Source organism: Pristiophorus japonicus, chromosome 3, assembly GCF_044704955.1.
Source record: "Pristiophorus japonicus isolate sPriJap1 chromosome 3, sPriJap1.hap1, whole genome shotgun sequence".
NCBI lineage: Eukaryota > Metazoa > Chordata > Chondrichthyes > Pristiophoridae > Pristiophorus > Pristiophorus japonicus.
In genome coordinates this window covers 116,600,006-116,616,807 of record NC_091979.1, presented here as the reverse complement: position 1 = coordinate 116,616,807, position 16,802 = coordinate 116,600,006, and the positions used below count along the sequence as shown (strand labels likewise).

At 44.7% G+C, this 16,802-nt stretch overlaps 1 protein-coding gene across 1 annotated transcript in view; it reads left to right on the top strand.

Annotated features, from left to right (window-relative positions):
* The window catches only part of cir1 (corepressor interacting with RBPJ, CIR1), a 96,031-nt gene extending 79,745 nt beyond the window's left edge, over positions 1-16,286 (top strand). The window contains exon 10 of the mRNA XM_070875744.1: positions 15,382-16,286. Within this exon, the coding sequence (XP_070731845.1) occupies positions 15,382-16,060 (679 nt within the window). The 3' untranslated portion in view covers positions 16,061-16,286. The remainder of the gene's footprint in view (positions 1-15,381) is intronic.
* The last annotated feature ends 516 nt before the right edge of the window (positions 16,287-16,802 follow it).

Sequence of the window (16,802 nt, the reverse complement as noted above, 5' to 3'; positions counted from 1 at the left end):
GATATGTGCCTGCCACAGTGCAGAATGCTATAACATCTGCAGGGAATTAAAAACATCTATTTAACATTTAAGCATCTATCCATCTAATCTAGTACTAGTCTGAAGACACTGATCTCAAGCTCGAATACAATCATCTGAACACAGTACTATTCACGTCACAGTTTCATTTGCATAACCATATACATTTTAGGCTACCTAATTTCGAGATTATTGCTCTGATTTAACCCCTCGTTTTCTTGTGTAACTGAGGCCCTGCTGTAAATGTATAAACAAATGTTTTATTTGTTTGGGAAGAGCATGATAAGGGAGAATACGAAGAGATTAAGAGAGAAGTCACAAAAACAATGAGGAAGGCAAAGAGGAACTATGAAATTAAATTATCAAGAAACATAAAGCAAAATAGTTAAATATTTTATAGGCACGTAATTTTAAAAAAAAGGAAGGTCGGGATGGGAATAGGACCATGAAGGGATGGACAGGATAATACCACAGGCAGCGATAGAGAGATGGCAGCGATATTAAATAATTACTTTGCTTCAGTATTTACCAGAGAGATCGAACAGGGTAATGAGACAACTGCATTTAAACTAAAACGAGGATATATATTAAATAAACTAATGAAACTCGAGAGGATAAAATCCCTGGTCTGGATGGATTACATCCGCGCATTTTAAAAGAATCTAGGGAAGAAATAACAGAGGCATTACTACACCTATTTAGTAATTTGTTAGAAAAAGGTGTAGTGCCAGAGAACTGACAGTGAGCTAACGTAATACCTATATTTAAGAAGGGAGATAGAACATGCCAAGGAACTATAGACCAGTCTGCTTATCAGTGGTAGGAAAAATAATGGAATTACTGCAAATCTCCTGGGAGGATAGGCGCACCAACATCAGTGTACTCGACCAGGCTAACATCCCCAGTATTGAAGCACTGACCACACTCGATCAGCTTCGCTGAGCAGGCCACATAGTTCGCATGCCAGATACGAGACTCCCTAAGCAAATGCTTTATGCGGAGCTCCTTCATGGTAAACGAGCCAAAGGAGGACAGCGGAAACATTATAAGGACACTCTCAAAGCCTCACTGGTAAAGTGTGACGTCACCACTGACACCTGGGAGACCCTGGCCGCAGACCACCCGAGGTGGAGAAAGTCCACCCGGGAGAGTGTTGAGCTCTTTGAGTCTCGATGCAAGGAGCATGAAGAGGCCAGGCGCAGGCAGCGGAAGGAGCGCACAGCAAACCAGCCCTACCGACTCCTTCCCCTGACGAATGTCTGTCCCACCTGTAACATGGTCTGTGGCTCTCGTATCGGATTGTTCACCCATCAAAGAACTCACTTTGGGAGTGGAAGCAAGTCCTCCTCGATTCCGAGGGGCTGCCTATGATAATGATGAATGCAATTCCTACTAAAGGAGAAAATAGAAGAACATCTAGAAACTAAAAATATAATAATAAATAGTCACCAACCTATTGGAATTTTTTGAAGAGGTAACAGAGAGAGTACACAAGGGCAATGCAGTAGATGTAATTAATCTAAATTTCCAAAACATAGAAACATAGGGCCCAAGTTTCCACATTATTCGCGCCTGATTTTTAGGAGAAACTGGTGGAGAACGGACTATCTTAGAAATCGCAATTCTCCACATTTTTTTTTCTGCAGTTCGAGTCAGGTAGAACAGTTCTAGTTTAGAACAGAATTTTTTCTTCAAAAGGGGGCGTGTCCGGCCACTGACGCCTGATTTGAAAGTTTCCACAGTGAAAATGTACTCCAAACTAAAGTAGAATGGAGCCAGTGAAGATTTTTGTAGAACTGATAAAACCTGTTCTACACATTAAAAAATCAGGCGCAGGTTACAAATTAGGCATCCAGAACAAGGTGGAGGAGGGAAGTGAACTCATTAAATTCGACAATAAATCCTTATTTATACTTCTACAAATATTATACAAATAAATCCAACCTGAATAAACATTTATAAGCCAAGAAAAGATTAAATAAACCATCTTCCTACCTGTGTGAAAGTGCTTCAGCCAGGGAGAATTCTGCAGCCGTTCGTGCCGCTGAGCGGGAGAGAGAGGTGGGGGGAGGGAGAGAGAGAGAGGTGGGGGGAGGGAGAGAGAGAGAGAGAGGGGGGGGGGAGGGAGAGAGAAGAGGGGAGAGAGAGAGAGGGAGAGGGGGGGGGGAGGGAGAGAGAAGAGGGGAGAGAGAGAGAGAGAGGGAGAGGGGGGGGGGGGGAGGGAGGGAGGGAGGGAGGGAGAGAGAGAGGGAGAGAGAGAGAGAGAGAGAGAGAGAGAGAGAGAGAGAGAGAGAGAGAGAGAGCGTCGGGTCGGGTCAGTCGGAGGGAGGGAGGGAGGGAGGGAGCGGGTCTCGGAGCGGAGCCGGGGGTCGGGTCTCGGGTCGGGGGGGGGGAGCGGGTCTCGGGTCGGGGAGGGAGCGGGGGTCGGGACGGGGCGGCGGGGGTGGGGATCGGGTGTCGGGGCGGGAGGGGGGGGAGCGGGTCTCGGGTCGGGGAGGGGTCGGGTGTCGGGGCGGGGGTGGGGGGAGTGGGTCTCTGGTCGGGGCGGGAGGTGGGGGGGAGCGGGGGTCGGGTCGGAGCGGGTGTCTGGTCGGCGGGGGGCGGGAGGGAAGCGAGTGTTGGGTCTGGTCAGGCGGGGAGCAGGAGCTGGCCGTGGGAGGAGCCCCAGTGAGGCCATTGGGCCAGGGCTAGGGGCTGCGTGCTTCGGGCCCCTCCCACACAGTTCGGCGCCTGGAGCTACTGCACTTGCGTGCCGACTGTAGCGCGCATGTGCAGAGGTCCCGGCGCTGTTTTCAGCGCCGGGACCTGGCTCCGCACCCCCCCCCCCCACAGCTCGTGCTGGCTGCGCCGAGGGCCAGAGGACCTGTAAGTAGGTGCAGAATACCGAGGATTTCTTTAGGCGCGAAAAACGGGCGCCCAGCTCGGAGGGGCGCCCGTTTTTTTTTCTTGTGGAAACTTGGGCCCATAGAAAATAGGAACAGGAGTAGGCCATTCGGCCCTTCGAGCCTGCACCGCCATTCAATAAGATCATGGCTGATCATTCCCTCAGTAACCCTTTCCTGCTTTCTCTCCATACCCCTTGATCCCCTTAGCCGTAAGGGCCACTACCTCCCTCTTCAATATATCCAACGAACTGGCATCAACAACTCCATAGTTCAACAGCTTTCTGAGTGAAGAAGTTTCTCTTCATCTAAGTCCTAAATGACCTACCCCTTATCCTAAGACAATGTCCCCTGGTTCTGGACTTCCCAAATATCGGGAACATTTTTCCTGCATCTAACCTGTCCAGTCCTGTCAGAATCTTATACGTTTCTCTGAGATCCCCTCTCATCCTTCTAAACTCCAGTGAATAAAGGCCCAGTTGATTCAGTCTCTCCTCATATGACAGTCCAGCCATTCCTGGAATCATCTGGTGAACCTTTGCTGCACTCCCTCAATAGCAAGAACGTCCTTCCTCAGATTAGGACTCCAAAACTGAACACAATATTCCAGGTGAAGCCTCATGAAGGCCCTGTACAACTGCAGTAAGACCTCCCTGCTCCTATACTCAAATCCCCTAGCTATGAAGGCCAACATACCATTTGCCGCCTTCACCGCCTGCTGTACCTGCATGCCCACTTTCAGCGACTGATGAACCATAACACCCAGATCTCGTTGCACCTCCCCTTTTCCTAATCTGCCGCCATTCAACTAATATTCTGCCTTCGTGTTTTTGCCCCCAAAATGGATAACCTCACATTTATCCACATTATACTGCGTCTGCCATGCATTTGCCCACTCACCTAACCTGTCCAAGTCACCCTGCAGCCACTTAGCGTCCTCCTCACAGCTCACACCGCCACCCAGTTTAGTGTCATCCGCAAACTTGGAGATATTGCACTTAATTCCTTCATCTAAATCGTTCATGTATATTGTATAGAGCTGAGGTCCCAGCACTGAGCCCTGCGGCACTACACTAGTCACTGCCTGCCATTCTGAAAAGGACCCGTTTATCCCGACTCTCTGCTTCCTGTCTGCCAACCAGTTCTCTATCCACATCAGTACATTACCCCCAATACCATGTGCTTTGATTTTGCACACCAATCTCTTGTGCGGGACCTTGTCAAAAGCCTTTTGAAAGTCTAAATACACTACATGCACTGGTTCTCCCTTGTCCACTCTACCAGTTACATCCTCAAAAAATTCCAGAAGATTCGTCAAGCATGATTTCCCTTTCATAAATCCATGCTGACTTGAACCGATCCTATCACTGCTTTCCAAATGCGCTGCTATTTCATCCTTAATGATTGATTCCAACATTTTCCCCGCTACTGATGTCAGGGTAACCGGTCTATAATTACCCGTTTTCTCTCTCCCTCCTTTTTTTAAAAGTGGTGTTACATTAGCTACCCTCCAGTTTATAGGAACTGATCCAGAGTCGATAGACTGTTGGAAATTGATGACCAATGCATCCACTATTTCTAGGGCCACTTCCTTCGGTACTCTGGGATGCAGACTATCGGGCCCCGGGGATTTATCGGCCTTCAATCCCATCAATTTCTCAAACACAATTTCCTGCCTAATAAGGATATCCTTCAGTTCCTCCTTCTCACGAGACCCACTGTTCCCTAGTACATTCGGAAGGTTATTTGTGTCTTCCTTCGTGAAGACAGAACCGAAGTATTTGTTCAGTTGGTCTGCCATTTCTTTGTTCCCCATTATAAATTCACCTGAATCCGACTGCAAGGGACCTACGTTTGTCTTCACTAATCTTTTTCTCTTCACATATTTATATAAGCTTTTGCAGTCAGTTTTTATGTTCCCTGCAAGCTTCCTCTCGTACTCCTATTTTGCCCCTCTTAATTAAACCCTTAGTCTTCCTCTGTTGAATTCTAAATTTCTCCCAGTCCTCAGGTTTGTTGCTTTTTCTAGCCAATTTATCTGCCTCTTCCTTGGCTTTAACACCATCCTTAATTTCCCTTGTTAGCCATGGTTGAGCCACCTTCCCCGTTTTATTTTTACTCCAGATAGGGATGTACAATTGCTGAAGTTCATCCATGTGATCTTTAAATGTTTGCCATTGCCTATCCACCGTCAACCCTTTAAGTATCCTTTGCCAGTCTATTCTAGCCAATTCACGCCTCATACCGTCGAAGTTACCTTTCCTTAAGTTCAGGACCCTAGTTTCCGAATTAACTGTGTCACTCTCCATCTTAATAAAGAATTCTACCATATTATGGTCACTCTTCCCCAAGGGGCCTCGCACAACAAGATTGCTAATTCGTCCCTTCTCATTACACATCACCCAGTCGAGGATGGCCAGCTCTCTAGTTGGTTCCTCGATGTATTAGTCTAGCAAACCATCCCTAATACACTCCAGGAAATCCTCCTCCACCGCATTGCTACCAGTTTGGTTAGCCCAATCAATATGTAGATTAAAGTCGCCCATGATAACTGCTGTACCTTTATTGCGCACATCCCTTATTTCTTGTTTGATGCTGTCGCCAACCTCACTACTACTGTTTGGTGGTCTGTACACCACTCCCATTAACGTTTTCTGCCCTTTGGAATTCCGCAGCTACACCCATCCTGATTCCACGTCATCCAAACTAATGTCCTTCCTTACTATTGCGTTAATTTCCTCTTTCACCAGCAACGCTACCCCACGTCTTTTTCCTTTCTGTCTATCCTTCCTAAATGTTGAATACCCCTGGATGTTGAGTTCCCAGCCGTGGTCACCCTGGAGCCATGTCTCCGTGATGCCAATTGCATCATATCCGTTAACTGCTGTCTGCGCAGTTAATTCGTCCACCTTATTCCGAATACTCCTCGCATTGAGGCACAGAGCCTTCAGGCTTGTCTTTTTAACACACTTTGCCCCTTTAGAATTTTTCTGTAACGTGGCCCTTTGTTTTTTTGCCTTGGGTTTCTCTGCCCTCTGCTTTTACTAGTCTCCTTTCTATCTTTTGCTTCTGCCTCCATTTTATTTCCCTCTGTCTCCCTGCATAGGTTCCCATCCCCCTGCCATGTTAGTTTAACTCCTCCCCAACAACACTAGCAAACACTCCCCCTAGGATATTGGTTCCAGTCCTGCCCAGGTGCAGACTGTCCGGTTTGTACTGGTCCCATCTCCCCCAGAACCGGTTCCAATGCCCCAGGAATTTGAATCCCTCCCTCTTGCACCACTCCTCAAGCCACGTATTCATCTGAGCTATCCTGCAATTCCTACTCTGACTAGCATGTGGCACTGGTAGCAATCCTGAGATTACTACTTTTGAGATCCTACTTTTTAATTTAGCTCCTAGCTCCCTAAATTCGTTTCGTAGGACCTCATCCCATTTTTTTACCTATATGCACCACGACAACTGGCTGTTCACCCTCCCTTTTCAGAATGTCCTGCACCCGCTCTTAGACATCTTTGACCCTTGCAGCAGGGAGGCAACATACCATCCTGGAATCTCGGTTGCGGAAGCAGAAATGCCTATCCATTCCCCTTACAATCGAATCCCCTATCACTATAGCTCTCCCACTCTTCTTCCTGCCCTTCAGTGCAGCAGAGCCACCCACGGTGCTATGAACTTGGCTGCTGCTGCTCCCCCCCGGATGAGTCATCCCCCTCAACAGTACCCAAAGCGGTCTATCTGTTTTGCAGGGGGATGACCGCAGGGGACCCCTGCACTACCTTCCTTGCACTGCTATTCCTGCTGGTCACCCATTTACTATCTGACTGTGTACCCTTTTCCTGCGGTGAGACCAACTCACTAAACGTGCTATTCACGTCATTCTGAGCATCGTGCATGCTCCAGAGTAAATCCACCCGCAGCTCCAGTGCCGCAATGCGGTCTGTCAGGAGCTGCAGGTGGATACACTTCCCGCACACGTAGTCATCAGGGACATTGGAAGCGTCCCTGACTTCCCAAATAGTACAGGAAGAGCATAACACATGTCCGAGCTGACCTGCCATGACTTAACCCTTGGATAAACTTAATTTGGCAACAACAATGCTAAGGATTACTTACTGATATGGAAAAGAAAAAAGAAAAGCTACTTACCAATCACTTACCCCCTTGGCTGTGATGTCACCTTTCAATTTCTTTCTACTTCTTTTTTGCCTTCTATCCCTGCTGCAGCTGCACCGGCTGGCCTCTTTGACTGCCTCCTCGACGAACGCTGGGCCTTTTTATAGGCCTCGGACGCTGGCCCGGACACTGGCCCAGACTCCCACCTCCTCGACAAACGCTGGGCCTTTTTATTGGCCTCGGAAGCTGCCCCGGACTCCCACCTCCTCGACTGCCTCCTCGACGAACGCTGGGCCTTTTTATAGGCCTCGGACGCTGCCCCGGACTCCCACCTCCTCGACGAACGCTGGGCCTTTTTATAGGCCTCGGACGCTGCCCCAGACTCCTGCCTCCTCGACGAACGCTGGGCCTTTTTTTAGGCCTCGGACGCTGCCCCAGACTCCTGCCTCCTCGACTAACACTGGGCCTTTTTATAAGCCTCGGACGCTGCCCCGGACTCCCGCCTCCTCGACTCCCACCTCCTCCTCCTCGAGGCCTTCAATCAGGTACCACATAATAGACTAATGAATAAGGTCAGGGAATGTGGAGTCAGGGGACAAGTAGCAGAACTGATAGCTAGCTGGCTTCAAAACAGAAAGCATAGGAGTAGGGGTAAAGAGTAGCTATTCAGAGTGGCAGAAGGTGAGAAATGGTGTTTCAGAAGGATCAGTGCTGGGACCACTGTTCACAATCTATATTAACAATTTAGACTTTTGGAATCAAAAACACTTTCTATTGCGGACGATACCAAATTGGGAGGGGATAGTTAATACTGAGAAGGACTGCAATAAATTACAGGAAGACATTAATAAACTTGGAGAATGGGCATATAATTGGCAAATGACATTCAACACAGATGTGAGGTATAATATTTTGGTAAGAAAAATAAGGAGGTCACATATTACTTGGGAAAATAAGAATCTAAGTGGGGTAAAGGAGCAAAGGAATCTCGGAGTACAATTACACAAATCACCAAAAGTATCAAAACAGGTTAACAAGGCCATTTTTTTTAAAAAGCAAGCCAAGCACTAAGGTTTATTTCCAAAGGGATAGAATTGAAAAGTAGGGAAGTTATGTGTAATAACACAAGAGTCCTGTTACTATCAACCTCTGTTCGGGTATGTACCCGATCTCTCTCATTCCCACTTCTGATAAGTACAAGATCCGACTTCCTGTATTGCCTGCATGACGTCCGACAGTGGCGCCCTCTGGTGTCTGGTGACCCCAAGCATAAATATATTACAACATCCCCCTTTCAAGATCTTAGTATCAGTCACTTACAATACAAGACGATCTGGGGCTTTCCGCTCACGAGTTGATCGTCTCAGTTCTAGGTGAACGTTCTAAGTTAGTTGTGACTGGAAGTTGAGTACCAGTTCTGGTGGGAATGGTAATAACAACATCAGAGACTGAAGGTCCAGGTTCAGGAATGACAACAGAGTCCTCTGGTGAATGAACGATAGTTGGTGGGTCACTGACTGAATCTTCCTCAAACGGTTCCAGTTCATCTGTGTACCGCAGTGTTACCTGGTCAACGTGTTTTCTGCATGTTTGGCCATCCTTGAGCACGACGATGAACACTGTTACCCTCCTTAGCTGTAACAGTACCAGCGATCCATTTTTGACCTTGACCATAGTTCAGTACAAACACTGGATCATTGACAGAGATATCTCGTGACACAGCAGTATGATCATGATACAATTGCTGACTTTGATGTCTGTTTCAACAAGATCATTCAAATCAGGATGAACAAGTGAAAGCTTGGTCTTGAGATTTCTCTTCATCAGTAGTTCAGCAGGGGAAATACGACTAACAGTATGAGGTCTTGTCCTATAATTGAGAAATACACATGACAAACGAGTTTGAAGTGAACCCTGAGTTACACTTTGTTTTGATAGTTTGAACAGCACGCTCTGCTTGACCATTAGAAGCAGGTTTGAATGGAGCTGACCTCACATGTCTATTGCCATTGAATTTCATGAATTCCTGAAAGTCAAGACTTGTAAAACAAGATCCGTTGTCGTTCACAACAATGTCAGGTAAACCACGAGTAGCAAACATGACAGGTAGGCTCTCAATAGTGGCTGTAGATTAACTGGATGACATAATAATACACTCTATCCACTTTGAATATGCATCCACCACAACAAAAAACATCTTTCCATGGAATGGACTTGCAAAATCGATGTGGATCCTCGACCATGGTTTTGATGGCCACAACCAAAGACTCAAAGGAGATTCCTCTGGTACTTTACTTAGCTGCATGCAAGTATTACACTGATGGACATATGATTCCAGGCCACCATATACGAGACTTAGCAATGGCTTTCATCATAACAATACCAGGATGAGTGCTGTGTAGCTCACATACAAATCTTTCTGTACCTTTCTTAGGCATGATGACACGATTACCCCACAATAAACAATCTGACTGAATGCACAGCTCATCCTTGTGACAGGTGTAAGGTTTGGGCTCTTCACAGATCTCCGTAGGTATATCAGACCAATCACCACTGAGGACACAACGTTTCACAACCGACAAAATAGGGTCATGGCTGGTCCAGATCCTAACTTGTTGAGCAGTGACAGGAGTTTCATCATTCTCAAAAGCATCCATTACCAACATTAGATCTGCGGGTTGAGGCGTTTTCACATCAGGTGTAGGCAAAAGCAAACTACTTTATTCGGCATAATTCTCAGTACTAGGTCTATGACGAATAATGTAATTATAGCCAGACAATGTCAACGCCCACCTCTGAATACGGGACAATGCATTGGTATTAATATCTTTGTTTTCAGAAAACAATGAAATGAGTGGCTTGTGACATGTTTCGAGTTCAAAACGGACACCACATAGGTACTGATGCATCTTTGTTACACCATACACACAGGCCAAAGTTTCTTTGTCTACCATGCTGTAAACTCTTTCCGCTTTTGATAAACTTCTCGAAGCATACGCAACAGGTTTTAGCTTACCCGACTCATTGGCTTGTTGGAGTATGCAGCCAACATCATATGATGAAGCATCACAGGTTAATACAAGACGTTTACATGGATCATTGATGAACAAGCAACTTGTTTGACCAGAGCAGACTCTTGGCTTTCTCAAAGGCTCCATCATGAGACATACCCAAGACCCAATTGTTACCTTTTCTGAGTAGAAAATGCAGTGGCTCTAATAAAGTGCTCAATCTGGTAAGAAATTACCGAAGTAGTTGAGTAGCCAAAGGAACAGCGCACCTCTGTCACATTCTGAGGCTTGGGTGCATTTTTGGTGGCTTTGGTTTTTGAATCAGTAGGCCAGATTCCATCAGCAGAAATCTTCCTACCAAGGAATTCAACTTCAGGTGTCATGAAGGCACACTTCGAACATTTCAGCCTGAGTCCCACTTTGTCCAGACGATGTAGAACTTCCTCAAGATTGTTCAGATGTTCAGCGGTGTCGCGACCTGTGACCAGAATGTCATCTTGGAATATGACAGCTCTTGGAACGGACTTCAGTAGACTCTCCATATTCCTCTGGAATATGCTGCAGGCAAACGAATTCTGAAAGGACACCTGTTGTAGACAAACAGTCTTTTATGGGTATTGATGCAAGTCAGTTTGTTCACATTATCAACGAGCTCCTGTGTCAAGTAGGCCAACATCAGATCTAGCTTAGTGAATGACTTTCCACCAGCTAGCATGGCGAATAGGTCATCAGCCTTCGGCAACAGATACTGAACCGGTTTCAAGAATCGGTTAATCATAACCTTGTGGTCTCCGTAAATCCTGACAGTGCCATCGCTCTTCAACACAGGAACAATAGGTCTGGCCCACACATTGAACTCGACAGGTGATATGACCCCTTCACTTTGGAGTCTGTCGAGCTCAATCTCCATCTTCTCCCTCATCATATAAGGGACAAACTGAGCTTTGTGATAGACAGGTGAATCTGCATCTTGGCTCTAGTAAAATTACCAATGCCAGGCTCAAACAAAGAAGGAAACTTCTTCAACACTTGAGCACAAGAAGTGTTGTCCACCGAGGACAACGTTTTGACATCACTCCAGTTCAGCTTGGTGTTCTCAAGCCAATTCTGACTGAACAGCGTTGGACCATTACCTGGCACGATCCATAATAGTATTATGCCCATCATACGACACCTTGACTACTGCACTGCCAATCACAGATATGAATTCCTTCGTATAAATACGCAACTTGGCCTTGACTGGACTCGGCTTAGGCTTCACAGCCTCAGTGTCCCACAGTTGTCAAACGTCACTTGGCTCGACTGACTTACACCCATGTCCAGCTCCATTGATACAGGCACGCCATTCAGCTTCACGTTAACAGTTATCGGCTGGCTCTTTGACGAGAATGAATACAAACCATACACTTCTTCCTCAGGTTGTGTATCAAAATCAGCACTGGACTGGTCGTCATCAACAATGTGATGAGCAGCAGCAGCACGGTTGCTCAGTTGTGGGCACATTTTCTGGAGATGTCTCACTTTCGAACAGCCTTTACAGGAGTATTGTTTAAACCGACACTGATGAGGCCGATGATTGCCCCCACAACGCCAACAGGGTGAACTCCGCTTCATACCAGTTGTCTGGCTCTGAGCAGCTACGGGTTTCACGTAAACAGTTGACCGCCATGCCATGAGCAGCTTTGCCAGAAGACGACACAATCTTGTTTACAGTACCTGACGAGCCTGCCATGGAGCTCCGATGATATCTTTTGCTATCTGCCTCAAGTTCTCATCAGTCGTCGTGCATGCATGGACAATTGTGATGGCCTTTTCAAGTCCAGTTTCTCTTCGACCAATAACTTCCAAAGAATCACATCATGTTGATGCCTATCACAAAAAAGTCTCTCAACATGTCTTCCAGCGTGTTCCCGAACTTACACGGCTCAGCAAGATGTTGTAGGTCGGTGACGAATCCTGACACGTCCTGGCCCTCAGCACGGACATGTGTGTAGAAGCGATAGTATGAGATGATGATCCCCTACTTCGACTTTAGATGGTCACACAATTCCTCGTAAGACTTGGCAGTTGGACGTAAAGGCGAGAGAAGGTTCTTCATGATGCCGTAAACTTTCTGACCACAGACAGTGAGGAGAACCGCACTACAACGGACTGCATCAGCCTCCCCTTCCATTTTGTTGGCAACAAAATATTGATCCAGGTGGTCGACAAAATCCGCCCAATCCTCGCCATCCACGAATTCGTGCAGAATTCCAGTACTGCCCATTGTAAATAGGAAAGTTCTTAGTTTACCTCGTCGCCAATGTAATAACACAAGAGTCCTGTTATTATCAACCTCCGTTTGGGTGTGTACCCAATCTCTTTTATTCCCACTTCCGATAAATACAAGATCCGACTTCCTGTATTGCCTGCATGACATCCAACAGCAGCGCTCTCTGGTGTCTGGTGATCCTAAGCATAAATATATTACATTATGCTAAACCTGTATCGAACCTTGGTTAGGCCACACTTTGAATACTGTGTACAATTCTGGTCACCATATTATAAAAATAATATAGAAGCACTGAAGAGGGTGCAGAGAAAATTTACAAGGATGATACCAGAAATGCGAGGGTATACCTATTAAGAATGGATGAACAGGCTGTGTCTCTTTTCTCTTGAAAAGAGAAGGCTGATGGGTGACTTAATAGAGATCTTTAAAATCATGAAAGGTTTTGATAGAGTAGATACAGAGTGTTCCATCAATATAATTCAGAAGAAACTCCTTTACCCAGAGAGTGATGAGAATGTGGAACTATTTATTGTGCATTCCTTTGCCTTGTTTGCCCTCCCCAAATTCATTACCTGACACTTCTCCAGATTGAATTTCATTTGCCACTTTTCTGGCCACCTGACCAGTCCATTGATATCTTCCTCAAGTCTACAACTTTCTTCCTCACTATCAACCACACAGCCAATTTTTGTGTCATCTGCAAACTTCTTAATCATGTCCCCTACATTGAAATCTAAATGATTGATATATACCACGAAAAGCAAGGGACCTAGTACTGAGTCCTGCAGAACCCCACGGAAACGGCCTTCCAGTCACAAAAATACGTGTTGACCATTACCCTTTGATTCCTGCCTCTGAGCCAATTTTGGATCCAATTTGGGACTTTCTCTTAGATCCCATGGGTTTTAGCTTTTCTGACCAATGTGGGACCTTGTCAAAAGTCTTCTTACAACCTCTTGCAAATTTCTTACAATCTTAAAATATTCTTACAATATCTTTCACTTAACTAAAAGTTATCTTTTGTATCCCCTGAAAGAACTACTAACACAGCTTTTTCTCTATTTCCATTTCTGTTTATCACTCACCAACCCATGAGGAAACCTCAGTCTGAGACTTGAACCACTAAGTAAGCCACACTTCCTCAATTTTCAGTTGCTCGGCAGGTGCCTGCCATTTTGGAAAACTGCCGCGAGAGGTCAAACTGGAATGAATATTATAACCTGAAAAATCCAGGTTAGCCCTGATTTTGTAAATGCCTGCAGTACTAGTTCTGTATGACAGGGAGCTGAGAGTCTTGGAGGAACAGTGTTGAATCTGGGATGGTACCTCTGTGTTCAAACCGATAATCCTGAAAAAAAACTACCAAATGGGCATTACTGTACATTTAAAATAAAACAAAATGCTGGAAACACTCGGCAGGTCTGGCAGCATCTGTGGAGAAACAGAATCTTTGCTGCATTTTCTGTTATTTCAGATCTCCAGCATCTGCAATATTTTGCTTTTGTATTACATGTAAGTTTTCTTATCTCTGAAATTGTTGCTCCTTACCTTGAACCATGCAGTCATCTGCAAGGTCCCGCGCAGGCCACTCACCGGCTTTTACATTGTAGACACTGCACGTGCGCAAAAATTTGAATGGGCCATGCAGTGGGGGTGGCAGGCCGCGCAGGAGGCAGTGCAGTTTACAGGGGATGTTGCCTTGAACTAGAATACCTTTGCACTCTTTAATAACTGCAATATTCACATTTTGAATGCCAGTAGACATGGTTCTCTGGCTGATGCCAGATATTTCTTCCATTTGGCTCAAAAACAGCTGTGACTTTCACATCTCCAGGTAGAGCAGTTCTAGTCAAGTGAGACTCTCCAGTCCTCTGCTATCACTTGACATGTTTATGTAATTGCATCCCACTAACACTTCAACCTTATCTGACACTCTTTCTCCACCAACTCCAGTTAGAATATTCTGAATATTGTATGGTCTTCTCATGAGAGACTTGCACTATTGGGGCTTCATCACTCTCCCTAACAGGATGGTGATGGTCATAAACAACCAGTTTTCGGACTCTTAGATACATAGAAACTGCAGTGTGGCCTGCTATAATTTGATCCACGGTTAATGGTGTTAATTGCTAATTTGCTAACAGCTTTACAACCTATTTTCAACATTGAAAATTACTTTTGGAAACTGGTAACTTCTAATTCCAGTGGATGATTATTGAACTGTCACCAAAATTCTAACACTTGGAAATTCACCCCTGTGTGTGAAGACTCTAGTAGCATGTGAATGATCTGAGTATTAAACTGACCTGTTTAGTTGAATAATTAGAATGAGGGCAACATTACTATGTGTAGGGGATGAAATTCAACAAAAATTGTTTTGTATTATATCTGTTGCATTTTTGAGGCCGAGAGCATTGTAATGACTGGTGTAGTCTTTATTATTTTTTTTTCTTTGCCCATCAAGATGAGGCACATCAGCCCTAAATAAGTTAATACCTTTTCCAATTTTACCACTCGGGTCAGATATAATATGAGCCGGATGCAGCATGATGCTCCTTGCCCCAGTATAATAATTTAATTTTCCAAACCAGCTTATGGCACCATTACAGATCTGCTGCCAAATTATGAACAGTTCTTTTGTTAAGGACCCACAAGCACTAAAGTTGACACTACCCAAGTCTCATTTCTCATGGAATCCTGGCTGGGAGCCAGCAGAAAAGGAGACTTTCATCACATCAGTCTGAGCTGAATTTGAACACAGGTTACTGAGTTCAAAGGGCAGCATGGTTAGCAACTCCATGATCTAGTTTCTTTTGTATTTTGAAATGTAGAATTTTGATTCGGAGGATAACTTGTGTGTTGCATGAATTTTCACTTCAAACAAATTCCTGTACTCTTAGTTGTCAGCTGACAAGGACATTCATAACTAAATATCTCTGGATGCATTACCATCTTTTTGACTATCTTTTTGACTTCTCTGTGTACCTAAAAGTAAGATGCTGTTGAGGAAACCTTCTTCGGATTATAATTTTTCAAGAGTGTGTTTTTGAACAAAGTGCTAATCTAAATATTTTTTGCAAAGGAAACTTGACCACCTTGAAAAAAAGAAAAAACGAGAGAAAAAGAAAAAGCAAAAAAGAAAGAAAAAGAAAGGTAAACATAAGAAAAAGGAAAGCAGTCCATCCACTACCAGCTCTTCGAGCGAAAGTGATTCTGAAATTGAGAAGAACAAGGAGACTCACAGCAAAAATAAATATTTGAAGAAGAGGGACACTTCATCAGATAGTAAAATCAGCTCCAAAGAAAAGCTGGAGATTGACAAACAAAAACTCAACAAAACATATTCAAGCAGTTATTTCAAGCATGAAGACAACTACACAGAAGACGTTAATAGAAAGAGTAGTAAAAGCAGAAATAAAAGAGACAGGAGCTACAGCACCAGTAGGGACAGGAAGCGAAACCGTCAGAGTAGAAGCAATAGCAAGGATGCAAGTGAAAGGACAAAAGGAAAGGACAAGCCAAGTACAAGTCGCAGTAGAGTGAAGTACGCTGCTGGGAAACGTGTGAGCAGAAGCCGGAGCGCAGAGAGAGATTGCAAAAACAGGACAGATAGCAAGAACCAGATTAGCAGTCTCAATGTACAAAGTAGAGAGAGTGGGAATCAGGAAAGCTATCGTAAGGAAAGCAATTGCAGGGATGTACATTGGGTCAGAGACAACAAAAGTAAGGATAAAAGGGAGGGATATAGCATTAGAGAATGACCTTAGAATTTGAAGGCTTTGAAATGAATAGAGAAAAGACAAAGGACTTGCATTTTCTATTGTTTTGTAATAGTTGAGACACGCTGTTCAGTGTTTTGCCTAGTTTATGATGCATTTTCTGATTGTTTTAGAACTTTATTTCACGTAGTCTTTAAAACTGTTAGAATGACTGTATTCATCTGTATTTTTTGATTACTTATTGAATAAAAGTATAACAAAAGACAAATGATTGTGTGTCAATAACCTAGGAAATGCATTTGAGATGGGCTAACAAGGCAAATGAACACACAATAAATGGCGGGATACAGAGAAGTGTAAAGGAACAGATGCCTGAAGGTAGCAGGACAGGTAGATAAGGTGGTTAAGAAGGCACACCAAATACCTTCCTTTATTAGCCGAGGAATTGAATATAAGAGCAGGGAGTTTATGTTTGAACTGTATAAAATACTAGTTAGGCCACAGCTAGAGTCACCACATTACAGGAAAGATGTGATTGCACTAGAGAGAATACAGGAGATTTACGAGGTTGTTGCTCAGACTGGAGAATTTTAGTTATGATGAAAGATTCGATAGGCTAGGCTTGTTTTCTTTGGATCAGATTGAGGCTGAGGGAAGATTTAATTGAGGTGTATAAAATTATGACAGGCTGAGATGGAGTGGATAAGAAGGACCTATTTCCCTTAGCAGAGGGGTCAATAACCAGGGGGCATGGATTTAAAGTAATTGGTAGAAAGGATTAGAC